We start from the raw sequence: 14,311 nt of genomic DNA on the forward strand, positions 1-14,311 counted from the left end.
ACTCACTTTGTAGACCAGGCTGGCCTCGAACTCAGAAATCCGCCTGCCTCTGCCTCCCGAGTGCTGGGATTAAAGGCGTGCGCCACCACGCCCGGCTATTTATTTTTTTGAGATAGGATCTTACTGTATAGCCTGGAACACTCTATATAGATCAGGCTGGCCTTGAACTCAGAGATCTGCCTGCCTCTAGCTCCATTGCTCTGTCTAAAGGTGTATGCCACCACCCATCTTTAATAAGCCAGTTAAGCCGACAAGCATAGAGAAACACATGGAAAACAGATGTATTCACTGTTGCCACAATGGTAAGAAGAACAGATAAAGAAAGGGGTTCAGTAACACCTCACCCCAACCCTGTTCATCTTTGCGGTCTTGACGTGACGTTTAGGTGTACACAGTGTGTAAGAGGTCAATATCCTGCTCATGGTGTGGAGTCGCCCCACTGTCTCAGCTCCAGTCTCTCCTGCTGGGTGGTCTGACAAGTTGTCAGAACTCTGTGAAATGTCTTCCTTAGTTCCTCATCTGGTGGCACTAGCGTTCAACAATTTCCTTTTCCAGCATGAGATTCCTGGGGAAATTCCAGCTCCTTAGGGATCAGATGTCAGTAGTCTCTTGGCCAGTATGAAGAGCGCAGGAGTCTTTTTAGAATAGCCTCATCCTGAGGCCCTCGAATTGCCACCAAGCCTGAAGACCTGAGTTTGATCCCCTAGAAAACCATGTGGTGGAAGGAGAAAACCAACTTCTGAAGTTGCCCTCTGATCCCCAACACTTTGAGGCCAGTTACACTCTTTGCTCTGGTACATTGTGGTTCTTTTCTTTCAAACACTTGCCTGGGGGCTCACCTCCAAGAGCCAAGGGAAATCATGTTTAATCACTAGTAATTAAACATATTAAATATAATGTCATGCAATTAATGTAGTACTTACTGTCTGCTGGCACTGTTCTAAACACTTTACATATATTAACTCATTATCAGAATACCCAATGAAGAATGTAGATGCATTCATTATCCTCACTTTACAGATGAGGAAACTTAAGGCAGAAATAAAAATTAGCTCCGTAACCTGCCAAGTGAAGGCTCCGCTGGCTAAGGAAGCCAAAACTTAAAGCTGACAGTCTGCTCCTTTTTACTGTATGCAGAACTGCCTTTCCAGACGCAGACACGCACTTCCACGTCATGCAGTTGCTCAGATACCACTTAAGACGTCAGATAGGATACTGGGCCTGGCCTGAGCATCTTCATCTGCACACGAATCACTCAAAGATTTATTTTTAATTATGTGTTCTTATTAAGTAGAACCACACTGAAACTATCTGAAGCTGTGTGCGAGGATGTATGCAAGGCATTCAGCCACAAGTCTAATTTGACTTGGTGAAAAAAAGGTCCTAGATGCAAATAAATAATAAAATTCTAAGCATGACTGAAGTATCTGAGATATCAATGTCACCTAAACCTGGGCCAAAAATAGCATTTTACAGAATGATTTGTTTTTGGGTTTTGTTATTATTTTATTTTTATTTCTGTTTTTCTCTGATTGAACCCAGGATACGCTGGACAAGTGCTTGCTTCCCACTGAGCTATGCCTTCAGCTCCCTAGAGGTGTGTTTGAATATTTACCTACAATGCAAATCAGCAGTAGCTTGTTGTTGCGGTTTAGATGGTCATTTATTTATTTTTACGTGTATGACTTCCTGCAAGTATGTGTATTACATGAGTGCAGTGCCCACAGAGGCCAGAAGAGGGTGTCAGGTTCCCCTGGAGCTAGAATTACAGGCACTGGTGAGCCACCCATGAGTGCTGTGACTTAAACTCAGGGCTTTTGGAAACGTATTGTATGCTCTTGACCACTGAGCCATCTCTCCAGTCTCCTGTTTTTACTTTTTAGCTCTGCAGCTGGTTTTAAGGGACAAAAAAATAATACCCAGAAAATGTATCATTTGTGTCCGTATAGCTCAGTAAATTGTCAAAGGGGAAAAAATAATGCCCATGTAACGACACTAAGTTTAAGAGATGGAGTACTATCAGTGCTGTGAGTAATTCTGAACACTTTATCTCATGGCTGATACTTTCTGGTTTTACACTGCCTACAGCTGTCTTCAGTGCTTTTCTTTTTAAAGCTGCTGTGCAGCAAACACTTGTAAACCCAGCACTTGGGAGGTAGAGGCAGGAGGATTAGAAGTTCAAGGTTAGCCTCAGCTACAAAGTGAGTCTAGCCTGAGCTACATGAGACTGTGTCTCAAACAATAAACATAAAAAGTAATTAAATTCAGATAAAATATACATGGCTCAGTGGGAGAGTACATTTTTTCATATGTGTAGACCCTAGGTTTAATCTCCAGAAACACACACACACACATACAAAATGGCAATATATAACTAAATTTATCATATTATTTTAGGGCCTTTATTTTATTTTATTCTATTTTATTTTATTCTGAGATGAGTCTCACTGTGTATTTCTGACTAGCGTTGAACTCACAGAGATGTACCTACCTCTTTCTTTGCCTCAACCTCTGGACTACGGGAGTAAAGGTTCATGCCACCACATCTAGCTCAAGGGCCATTTAAAAATTTTTTTACATTTATTTTGTGGATGAATGTATGTATGATTACACATGCCAGGGCATGAATACAGAGGGAGGGCAACTTGCATGTTCAGTTTTCTCCTTTCACAATGTGGATTCTAGGGGCAAACTCAGGTGTCAGGCCTGGTGGCAAGTGCCTTCCTTTACCTGCTAGTCCTCAGTGGTTACTTCTACCAGCCGAGCAGCATTACTTAAAGTCACATCTTCCTGTGACCACCATCACCTTCCATTTCTAGTACATTCCTGCCTTTCAAAACTGAAGCTCTGCCCAGTAATCAGCAAGCCTGCTGTCTGTCTCCATGGCCGTACCTGCTGTAGGTGCCTTGTTTGTGTAAGTGCAGTCAGTCATGTTCTTGGGGCCTCAGAGATTTGTGCCCTTCTAGGGCTGGTGGGTTTCACTCATCAGTCAGGTCTTCAAGGTTCATCTTTGTTTTAACATGAATCACAGTTTCTTTTCACTTGTTAAGACTGTGTACTATCCCATCATAGAGATGTATACTCATTTACGTGTTACACTCATATGTTTAATACCCTGTTTTTATTATTTTAGGTATTTTCCAAAAGGAGATTTGCCGTGTTTGAAGAACTTCCACATTATTTATATAGCTCTACCATTATAACTTTTTCTAAGGTTTTTTTAACATGTCTGTTTTGTCTGAATATATGTATGTATACCATGTGTGTGCCTAGTGCCCAAGGATGTCGTCAAAAGACTGCATTGGGTCCCCAGAACTAGAACCACGGTTGGTTGTGAGCTCCCTGTGGCTCCTGAGAACTAAACCCACATCCTCTGCAAGAGCAGCAAGAGCTCTTAACTGCTGAGCCGTCTCTCCGTCCCCTGGCTCCACCATTTTTGTTTTATTTTTCCTGGTTTTATTTGTAGAGGCCGATGATCAAAGCTACAAAAACATGGTTCTGCAAGTATAACAGGCCCAAAGAGAAGGGCTCATAGGAACAAGTAGTTTTTTTAGACCCTGAAGGAGCTTTTTAAGTATGGGACAGATGAGGCTGTAGATGTCTGGACATGAGTCTAGAGAGACAGCAGCCAGCAGAGTTGTAACTGAAAGAGCTGAGGCTTGGGCAAGTGAGTTTGTCCTTACCTCGCCCTCTGTAGGTCTCAGACCCCATGCATACAGGCAACTTGTGTTTCTAGTCCCCAGAGCAGGGAGAAGAAGGACTGTTATACCTCAGAGATCAGCCATTGGCAGGCCACTGGATGTCAGACCACAGCTGCCCCTGCACCTGTCCTGGTTAGCTCCTGCACGGTCTAGTGTTGCCTGTAGGTTTTCTGTCAGCTTACACAGGATGAGGTCATAAGTAAAGTCAGAAAACTCTGACCTCTTGGTGAATCGCAGTGTGTGCTGCATGTTCTTCACTTTGATACAGGGATACCAAGGAAAGTAGGCTAGAACATGGACCACCAAGCATCCTGGTCGTGGAGGCAGTGGGCTAAGAGCCTGTTGTGTGTCAGCTTCTCTATGGGGGTTCTAAAGCTTAGGCATAGGAGAGCTGCTGCTTCATCCTGGCTCTCAGGGTCAGGTCAGAGCTGGGACCTTTTACTGTTGCTTGCTGTTTCTTTCCTTGCCCTCTTCCTCCTTATTTCATTTAATTTTTGAGACAGGGTCTCATGATGTAATTTTGGCTGGCCTGGAACTTGTGCATAGACCAGGCTGGTCTTGAATTCACAGAGGTCTTCTTACTACTACAGGTTTAAAGGCATATGCCACCACGTCTGGCTCATTTTTGTGTTTTGAGTCAGGGTCTTTCTATGTGGTCAAGGCTGACCTAAACTTGTGATCTTTATTCTTTTACTTCTTAAGTGTTAGGATTACAGATGTGCACTAAATGCCTGGCCGCAGATATTTCTCACTACTTGTTACGAGAACTTTCCCATGGAGATTTGATGTGAAAGACTCCAACTTTTGTTATCAGTATTTTCTTCCACTTGGCACATAGACAGTACCAAGAAGGACAAGGCAGGTGTCTGAGACAAACTGTCCAGCAGCTGTCTGGTCTTGTGTTTGGTGCTGACAAGCTCCTAGTTGCCATCACTGTCATTGCCTAGGAATTTGGGGCTGCTGCTGTACAGGCTGAGGGACAGTCACAGAAGTGTTCTTTGTGGCCAGGTCTGGACTGTGGAAAGAGCTGAGAGACTGGGCAATGCCTTTGGATGTGAAAGCCTTTGGGGCCTCGTAGACAAGTCCTTGCAGTAAGGAGAGGATGGTCTCCAGGTTTCTCTTACTGCAGTCTTCAGTCTGCAGGTGGACCTGGGTGTGGAGCTGCCAGTGCTGAGTGGAGAAAAGGCTGTGTCAGGGTTTCTATTCCTGCACAAACATCATGACCAAGAAGCAAGTTGGGGAGGAAAGGGTTTATTCGGCTTACACTTCCATACTGCTGTTCATCACTGAAGGAAGTCAGGACTGGAACTCAAGCAGGTCAGAAAGCAGGAGCTGATGCAGAGGCCATGGAGGGATGTTCTTTACTGGCTTGCTTCTTCTGGCTTGCTCAGCCTGCTCTCTTATAGAACCAAGACTACCAGCCCAGAGATGGTCCCACCCACAAGGAGCCTCTCCCTCTTGATCACTAATTGAGGAAATGCCTTACAGTTGGGTCTCATGGAGGCATTTGCTCAACTGAAGCTCCTTTCTTTGTGATAACTCCAGCTGTGTCAAGTTGACACAAAACTAGCCAGTACAGGCTGTTTGACCTCAGCCTTCCTTATTGCTTAGAAGGCCTCCCTTCCCAGTGTCACTTCCACTGAGTGACTGTCCAGAGTCTGAGTGACAGGTACTGTGCAGAAGGGCTTGGTTGGGAGGTGAGGAGGAGAGTCTGGAGAGATGAATAACTGGTTAGACATACTGGGTGAAGGGTTGTGTGGAAGATTCCATGGTGTGCTCAAGGGATAGACTGCTGGGGATGTGTCTCTCCGAGACACTTCCTTTGTCCTCCCCTGCACACACACTGGATGGTAGTGGACCTGAGTAGGCTCTGTTTCCAACCCACAGTAGCTGCAGTAGCAGCAGAGGGAGGGTCGGTAAGATCAGCTCAGAGCTATGGTGATGTAAGTGATGTCTGCTGGGAGCGCTACACCCTGCTCTGTAGTGTAAACACTGTTTTAAATTTCTAAACACTAGTGCCCCACAAGTTCCACATTCTTTACATCCTTGTTAGCATTTGTTTTCTGTGTTCTTTTATTTGTTTCTGGTGGTGCTAACAATCCAAACTAGGACAAGTCTCACTTGCTAGGCAAGTCACATTCCCAGCCTTACCTGAGACCTTAAAGAAACAAATACTAAGATGAGCATGGTGGCATAGATCAGAGATTTCAGCATTTGGAAGGCAGGTGATGTCTAAGTTTAAGGTCAGCATGGTCTACATAGCAACTTCCAGGCCAGCCAGGGCTACATAGTAAGACTTTTGCTCAGATTTTAATTTATTATGAGATAAAGTTTAATGCCTAAGCTGGCTAAGAACTCTCTATATAGCCAGATGATCTTGCATTTCTCATCCTCCTGCCTCCACCTCTAGAATGTTAAGATTACAACAAGCATGAGCTACCACACCTCTCTCTGCCTGTGTGCTGTTGTGATCAAACCAGGATTTGTGCATGTTAGGCAAATATTACATTCAAGATTGGCGGGGGTGGGGGTGGGGGGTTGGGGGATGGGTCCCAAGGATCCAATTCAGGTTGTTACCAGGCTTGGTGGCAAGTGTCATTACTCACTGAGTTTCCTGTTCTCCACTTCTACCCTCCTATCTCAAACTGTTACCCAACACATACACACACACACAGAGGTCTGTCTTCTAGCTTTAGTTTGGAAACTGGCAGTGTTGCAGGTCTTCATTATCATTCTCATAGTTACACAATAATGTTTAGGTCAACCACGAGGGACTTGGCACAGAACACTGCAAGATGTGATTATATGACCCAGTGACACTGTAACAAACCTAGTACAGTATAGAAGTATATTCTGTGAAATATACATTAAGCCGCCTGACTCAGATTTCAAGTAACATGTGTTCTTATTTCGTGCGTTTTTTGTTTTTGTTTCTTTGAGATGGGAGCTCTCCATACCGTGCAGGCTGGCCTTGGACTTGTGGTCCTCAGCCTCAGCCTCTCCAGTGCTGGGATTACAAATGAGTTTACCATGTTCAGCTCACCCATATTTTTATGTCCTGTTCCAATTAGTCTAATGCTATAGGAGGCAAAAGATAGCCTTACTAATGTATGTAACTCATTAGTAATTGATTTTTTAAATTTTTATATGAACTATAGTCTTTAACACTATGAATACAACTTAAACTATCAATATTTTATTTTTCCTGATACTCTTGGCATTTGTATGTACTATAACCACATGGTAAGCAGTTCTGTGTGTAATAACTTGAGCCTACTTCTGTGGCTACCGTCTGTCAGAATTACACTTACATAGCATTAGAAAGAACCACTGCCCTAGAAGATATTTATAAAGGCAGATCCCCGAATGAAAGTTTACTTTGAGTGTCTGATGGAAAAGTAGTGTAATACAGAGCCACAATGCTTAGCAAATGCCAGGTAAAAACAAAGGGCATTGTATATGGATTAAATCATTTAGTTATAGTACCTCTGCTGCACTTATGGGGGATTGGGTTCAGAGGAGTTGGTACCCTTGTACTCCCAAGAATAAAAACCAGGAAGTGGCAGAGCCAGTAGTTGCCTGAGGGACCGTGGTGCCAGGGTTCTTCTTTGTAACCATAGCATTGTCCTCTACTTACTTGACACTAGCGTAAGTAAAGGCAAATGTGAGATAGAAAACACCTTTAACATCCTTGGGGCTCTGTGGAACTTGCTATTTGTTGGTTCAGTGTTCCTCACAGAGTCAGTGATTACAGAGAGAACGTTTCATCCCAGACATTTATCCCTGTTCCCAAACTAGTATTTTCAAGTTTGGTCCCCATCTGAGTGAGACCTTCCGTTCAGACAAAGAACTCTTGCAGAGTTGTAGAATTGGCAGATCAAGAGCTTGCAGGCAGCACATTGCCTGTAAGTACTAGACTTTAAGTGCTGACCTGAGCAGTCCCTGGGCAGATCCTGATGTCGCTGGTAGAGCAGGGCAATAGTGAGGATCTGCGTGTTTTCTGTATCTTTATGGGTTTAACACTTCTTCATAAAATGGAAGCAATCTGACAGGAATCCCAAAACCTTTTAGAGCCCCTTAAGTAGTCCAAGAACTACTGAACCTTTTGGAGCACAGTTATGAACAATGCAAAAAAAAAAAAAAAAGTTTTCCTTTCTGGAGGCTGTGATGAGCAGCATAAGCTGTTTTTAAATGCCTAGAGAAATCTTTGACTCTTGTGAAGTTCCTTCTTCCTGGCAGGGATTTATATACCTCCTTAATCTTTTCAGTCAGGCCAACAGCTATGGTGTGGCAAGCAAGCCAGTGCCTTTTCTGAGTTAGCTTTTGTGCCTCTGGCTGTGCTTCCAGACCAAAGCTACACCTATGGCTTGGAGTCAGAGGGGGAAATCGACTGTCACTTCTGCTCGTCACGTGTGATGCTGTGGAGGCTGATGACTCTCTCATTCGTGTTCTTTCTCAGGTCTATGAAGGGCTAGACATCATCACCAATAAGGTCTCTGCCCAAGAGCAGAAGATGTGCCAGCACCACATGATCAGCTTTGTGGATCCACTTGTGACCAGCTACACCGTGGTGGACTTTAGGAACAAAGCAACGGCCCTGATATCCTTAAGGAGACTTAGCACCCAGACCTGGAGGGTTTCTAGTGGTGGTTTGTTCTAAGAAGGAGGGAACTTCCCTCAGAGCTCATTAGAAATGCTGGCTCTTGGGCTCCACTCCAGAACTACTGAGTTAGAGTCTACACTATAACAAGAGGTCTGTGTGGTTCTTTCTTTTTAAAGCTTATATATTTTTATTGTATGTGTGTACATATGTGTGTCATCTCTGTATGTGGAGGTCAGCCATCCTGTGTATGGCAGGCATTCTGACCCGTGATGAGGTGCCAAGTGAGTCTCTAGTTTCTGTCTCCTGTCAGTATGGATGCTGGGATTATAAATGTGCACTACATCCAACCATTTATTTATTTACTTTAATTTGGTTTTTTTATGTGTATTGGTGTTTTGCCTGCATGAATGTTTCATAAGAATGTCAGATTCCCTGGAACTGGAGTTAGGGACAGTTGTGAGCTGACATGTGGGTGCTGGGAATTAAACCTGGGTCCTCTAGAAAAGAAACCAATGTTCTTAACTGCTGAGCCATCTCTCTAGCCCTCCACATCTGGCTTTTTATGTTTCCCCTGAGGTCTAAAATCAGGTCATCAGGCATGCTAGGTAAGCTCCTTTACCCATCAGGTCACTTTACCATCCTACACACTGGGGACATTTGGGAAAAACATTTCATGGCAGGAATACTGATTTAGAAGAAAATCTATGTTCTAAGTGTGAAATTGCCTCTTCGGATCATGTTGTTTCCACCACAGCACGGAGCTTCAGTCCTCTGCTCTGTAGAGTGGGGATATGAATTTATACATTTATAATGACAATGAAGCCACTGAAAACGTCAAAGGAATTATTGAGTAGGGAAGGATTGAGGAAAATAGTTTTGATAAAATTAAGACATTTTTGAGAACAAAGGAACTTGGTAAGAGGGTTTGCACCTATTATTTTTAGCTCTAGTGGAAACCGGGGCAGGAGGATTATGCTTGCATTGCCAGTCTGAGATAAATGGTGAGACTATCTCAAAACCATAACTACAGGAGGATGTAGTCCAGTGTCAGAGCACTTGATCAGTATAAGTGAATGAGGTCCTGGGTTCGATCCCTAGTAACAGAAGAAAAACCCTGAATCATTAATTAGAGGGTGCAGTGGCAATAACAGTTATAACATAGGTGAATTTGTAACCCGGGCCGGTGAGAAGGCTCCGTGGATAAAAGTGCTCGCCATGTAAACCTGAAGGCCCAAGTTTGATCACCAGATCCCAGAGTAAAAAAGGAGAAAGTTAATTCCCAAAAGTGTGTGTGTGTGTGTGTTTATACACGCACAATAGGGAACTCAGTGTAGGTTGAAATGGATGTATATATTTAACTTACGTATTTCAGAATAGTAAAGAATGAATGGAAGCCCTGGGTGCTCTTTTTTATTAGCATTTGAGAAGGCAGAGTCAGACAAATTACTCTGAATTTAAGGTCAGCCTGGTCTACATAACAAGTTCCAGGATAGCCAGGGCTACACAAAGAAGCCCTGTTTCTGAACCAAAAAAGAAAAGAAAGATAGATTAGTTTTGCATCGGTAAGGGTGCATGTAAGGACTGCAGATCCAGGTGGAGTGCTTGCCCAGCGTGCACAAAGCCAGGAGTGTGACCGCCAGCACTGTATAAACTAGGCATGGTGGCGGCTCCTGCAATCCCAGTACTTGGGAGGCAGAAGCAAGAGATCAGAAGTTCAAGGTCATGGCAGCAAAACAAGTTCTAGGCAAGCCTATGAGAAAACTTGTCTCAAGGTAAAGTAAAAGGCTTGTCAAACCAGAACACCTAGGCATGTGCCCTAGGACACTCTAGTTCAGGCAGTTTGATCTAGGTATACAATAAAATTTTGCCCTTAATAGCACTAAACACCCAAATTTGTACTCTCAAAGAATGTACAAAATTTGTTTTACTCATAGAGGTTCTTTGTAACAGTAAAGATGAATAGATTGTAGATGCATCAATCAGCATGAAAGAATTTTATAAACAATATAAATGTTGAGAATTGCAAGATACATGTGGGGTTTTCCCACAGTTATAACTACAAAAGTTGAAAAGCAAAACTATGCTTGGTGTGGTGGTGCACGCCTGCAATCCCAGCCCCTAGGAGTGGATTGTAAGGCCATTGGCTACACAGCAGTTCAACCCAGCTTTGAGCAAACAGGACATATATAAGCTTGGGGAAAGCGTTTATAACACAGAGAACAAGTGACTAATGTTCTTAATAAATGAAGCCCTCTCCTGTGAATATGAAAGTACTTATAGGGCTGGTATTCACATAGGAGCAAGCACAGATGATAAGCATGGAAAAGGTTTGCCCTCCTTACTAATCATGGCATTCAAATCCAGACAATGAAATAGTGGCTTTGCCTATCTAATGGGTAGATTAAAATGGAGATAATAATTTCAAGTCTGCCTACTTTGCAGGGCTGTTGTGTCAGATGAGATAGTATACATATGAAATCCCTTTCAGGTTGACAGCTAAAGGTGAGGTTTTACTCTGAGACAGTCAGATTGCTCCTAAAGAATGATATGACGTGGAGAGGGTTGGATGTTTTCCAAGCACAGAGGCAGCAGAGGACAGCTTCACCAGACTAGCTCTAGGCTAGATTTGAAGGTTAAGAGCATAGAAGTCACAGTGTCAAACTGAAAGTGTCCCAGTGAGCTCCAGAATTCCAGCGCATGAAGATGGGACGTTTAAGGCTAGCCTCTGCTTGTGTCGGCAGGCTGGTACCTGTACCTACTGAGCCATCCTGCTAGCCCCTGTCTGTTTTTTGAGATAAGGTCTGTGTAGTTCTGGCTGGTTGTATATTTGCTATGTAGCACAGGCTAGCCATGAACTGATAGAATTCTTCTGCCTCAGCATCATGAGTGCTGAGATTATAGGCTGTTGTTATGCCTGGTGCCAGCCCAATGATCCTTTGTTGGTAGTATCGTCCTTCCTATTCTGCCAATTAGAAGGATTCTGGCGGAGACCCTCATCCAGCTCTACACTGCAGGTTGGCTGGCAGGAGGGAGGAGCAAGTAAATGATGAACTGCATATCGAAAGTCAACAAGCAGAGCCCTAGTTAAAGCAAGTAATTATCTGCTCAGCAGAAAGTCTAAAGAGAATCAATCCCAAGAAGCAGAAATATGTGGCTGCAGTAAATTGGGTACTTCCTGGTTTCCAGGCATTACAGTAGAGGCTTTATACACAGTTACAGTTCATGTTCCTAAACACTCTGGAGTTTTATAGATGAGAAAACTGAAGCTCGGATAGCTTGAGTAACTTGCCATTAAAATTGAAGTCTGGTGAGGTCTCGAGTGGCTGAACTGAGCACTACAGCTCAGTAGTGACAGACTCTGACTCACAGCTGTGGCGTGGGAGAACTAGCCTGTGTCTTACCTCAGAAAGCCAGGTCACACACTGTGTGTCACCTTGCTCATCCTTAGGAGTAGCAAGACCTAGACATTTCTAGAACCAGGTGTCACCGTGCATTTATGTCTGCTTTGCTTTGCTTTCTTCTTCTGTTTTTAAATAAAATATTTACGTGTGTAAATGCTTGGCCTACATGTATGTCTGTGCACAGTGCATGCCTAGTACAGGTCAGACGAGGGCATTGGACCCCTTAGAGCTTAGGGTGTTACAGATGTTGTAAGCTGCCATGTAGGTGTTAAGAACTGAACCTGGGTCCTTTGCAAGAATTGCAAGCACTCTTAACCATTGAGCCATCTCTCCAGCCCCTCTGTCAGCCAGCCAGCCAGCCAGCTAGCCTGCCCTCCCTCCCTCCCTCCCTCCCTCCCTTCCTTCCTTGTTTTCCATTGTTGTTGTGTATGTGGTGTGGATACTCGTTAGTCTATGTGCATGTATGTGCATGTGCACATAAGCATAAGTGGGTAGCAGCCTGAGGTGTGCATGCGCACGCTGGCCTTCGGGAGTTCTTGTTCATACTCTTCTTCCCACATGAGTCAGTATTCACTTATTGATATTAAATAGCTTTCTTAATGTTTACATTGAAGATATTTTTGCTCGAGACAAAATTCCCATTGTGGTGGGAGGAACCAATTATTACATTGAATCTCTGCTCTGGAAAGTTCTTATTACTACCAAGGTAAGTCTAGTTCACTTGTAACTCACTAAACAAATGGCTTCCCTTTTTTTTTCTGCCAAATAATTTTAGTGGGAGGAAGGCTGACTCTTAACTGTTTCTTACAGTCAGCAGCAGTAATTTTCCTACTTAATATTCTGAACAAATGCCACCTCCGTATGTGAAGTATACTCCTCCAAGCTGGCCTAAGGGTAGGGGTTGTGTGTGGGAAAAAAAGCTCTGTGGATTAATTAGCATCCCTGTAAATTAGCAGTACATCTGTCTGACTCAGCATTTCCTGGCTGCCAGCATAGTGTGTATGTCAGAGGTGTCCAGCTCTGACCTTTCCTGTGGAGGTGCTACTGTGTAGGGCAGGACTTTGCAAATGGCAGTGTGCTAGCAGTTCTGGTCCACTCTTTGTTATCCTTAGGAAGTGTGCACTCTATTGCTGAACATGTAAAATAGATGTGGTAGCCCAGTTAAACAAGCAGAGTAGCCAAGTACTTCCCAAAGCGACAAGCACCCTTACTTACCAGCATATTGAAAATTTTGGTTTATGATCTGTTTCTCAGTGTATGGTACAATCTTCAGCTCTATCTTTGTTCTTTATTTCTAAGGCTTAGCAAGATGTCTGGCCCATTTATAGTCTCAATGTTTATTGGATGTTAGATTAAATCTATTCTAAACTTTCATGTACTAGCCCCAGGAGATGGGCACTGGGAAAGTGGTTGATCGGAAAGTAGAGCTTGAAAAGGAAGATGGTCATGAACTCCATAAACGGCTAAGCCAGGTGGACCCAGAAATGGCCGCCAAGCTACACCCGCATGACAAACGCAAAGTGGCCAGGTAAGGAAGCCTGGGTCCATTGCCCCAGAGCCCCTTTATAGAGCTTGGAGACAGTAAAGTGTGTGCCTAACCTGGGTGATAGAGGGGCTGGAAATAGTGGAAACTGATTTGTTGTTCTAGCTCAGTGGACGTGCACCGCCTCAGTCCATCTCTTCAGTAAACAGTCTCACTCTGCTTTGCTGTTACCTCTTAAAGGATAGTACTATATTGTTTTTCCCCCGGGGCCTATGTAATCTTGCTTCATTTTCTATTTGATCTTTGCTTGTATAACAGTTTTCATATAAAATTTTTCTGGCATGTAATCCTTTTACATTGTGACTTGAGTTTCATAATTTGATTGTGCAATGCTGGGTTGTGGCCCAGTAGCTTTCCCAGTGGGAGGTGGTGTTTATACGCTGTCTTACAAGTCAGCTCACCTCTGCACACGGAAACTTTGTAGCAGGGAAGAGAAGTGGTGAATAACTCCTCACTGGCTTTCTCAGAGGGTTTCCTGTGTTGCTTTGTTTCTGCAGCGTTGGGAGTGGCTCCCGTGTCTGGCACAGGAGACCGTCTAAGGAAGGGTGCTAGCTACACACATCACTTGCTATGGTAACAGTAGTGTCGGGGCTTAGAAAGTATTCTTCTCTAAAGATTTGCTAAGACCAGTGTTTCTTAATACTTTTCCATTATTCTACTTTAGAAGAGCCATTTAAGAGTGTCCCCACCCCACTGTGCTCTCTTCCAATGAAACTTTACATTAGAGGAGGAAGGTTTTCCTCCCAGAGGTTTCCTTGGAGGGCTACGTTCTAACCTAGTCCTGACTGCCTTAGCTGAGGGTGGCCCTGAATTCCTAGTTTTCTCTTATCTGTATCAGCAGTGTTTGGAATCTGACACATTTTATTTCAATCCAAACCTTTCCTTTTTTTTTTTTAAGCTCAGGAACATTGTAGTGAACATTCTAACAGTTCTGCATGCTGTAATTTGATTTTTATTTTTATTTTTTTTAGAGTCTGTCTTTGGTTTTCTCTGCTTTCCTGATCAGATCTTTCTTTCCCTTTGTTTTTTTGAAACTGAGTTTCTCTGGCTGTCCTGGAACTTA

General features: G+C 43.6%; 1 protein-coding gene across 4 annotated transcripts in view; it reads left to right on the forward strand.

The window, feature by feature from the left end:
- The window catches only part of Trit1 (tRNA isopentenyltransferase 1), a 38,455-nt gene that overhangs the window by 15,074 nt on the left and 9,070 nt on the right, over positions 1–14,311 (forward strand). For all 4 annotated transcript variants that reach the window (XR_003836445.1, XM_021159423.2, XM_029476187.1 and 1 more), the window contains exons 2-4: positions 8,161–8,301; positions 12,313–12,411; positions 13,088–13,233. Coding sequence is in view for 3 of the 4 variants with exons in the window: in XM_021159423.2 (XP_021015082.1) it covers positions 8,161–8,301; positions 12,313–12,411; positions 13,088–13,233 (386 nt within the window). In the remaining variant the exon portion in view is untranslated. The remainder of the gene's footprint in view (positions 1–8,160; positions 8,302–12,312; positions 12,412–13,087; positions 13,234–14,311) is intronic.

This window comes from Mus caroli, chromosome 4, assembly GCF_900094665.2.
Source record: "Mus caroli chromosome 4, CAROLI_EIJ_v1.1, whole genome shotgun sequence".
NCBI classification, from domain to species: domain Eukaryota; kingdom Metazoa; phylum Chordata; class Mammalia; order Rodentia; family Muridae; genus Mus; species Mus caroli.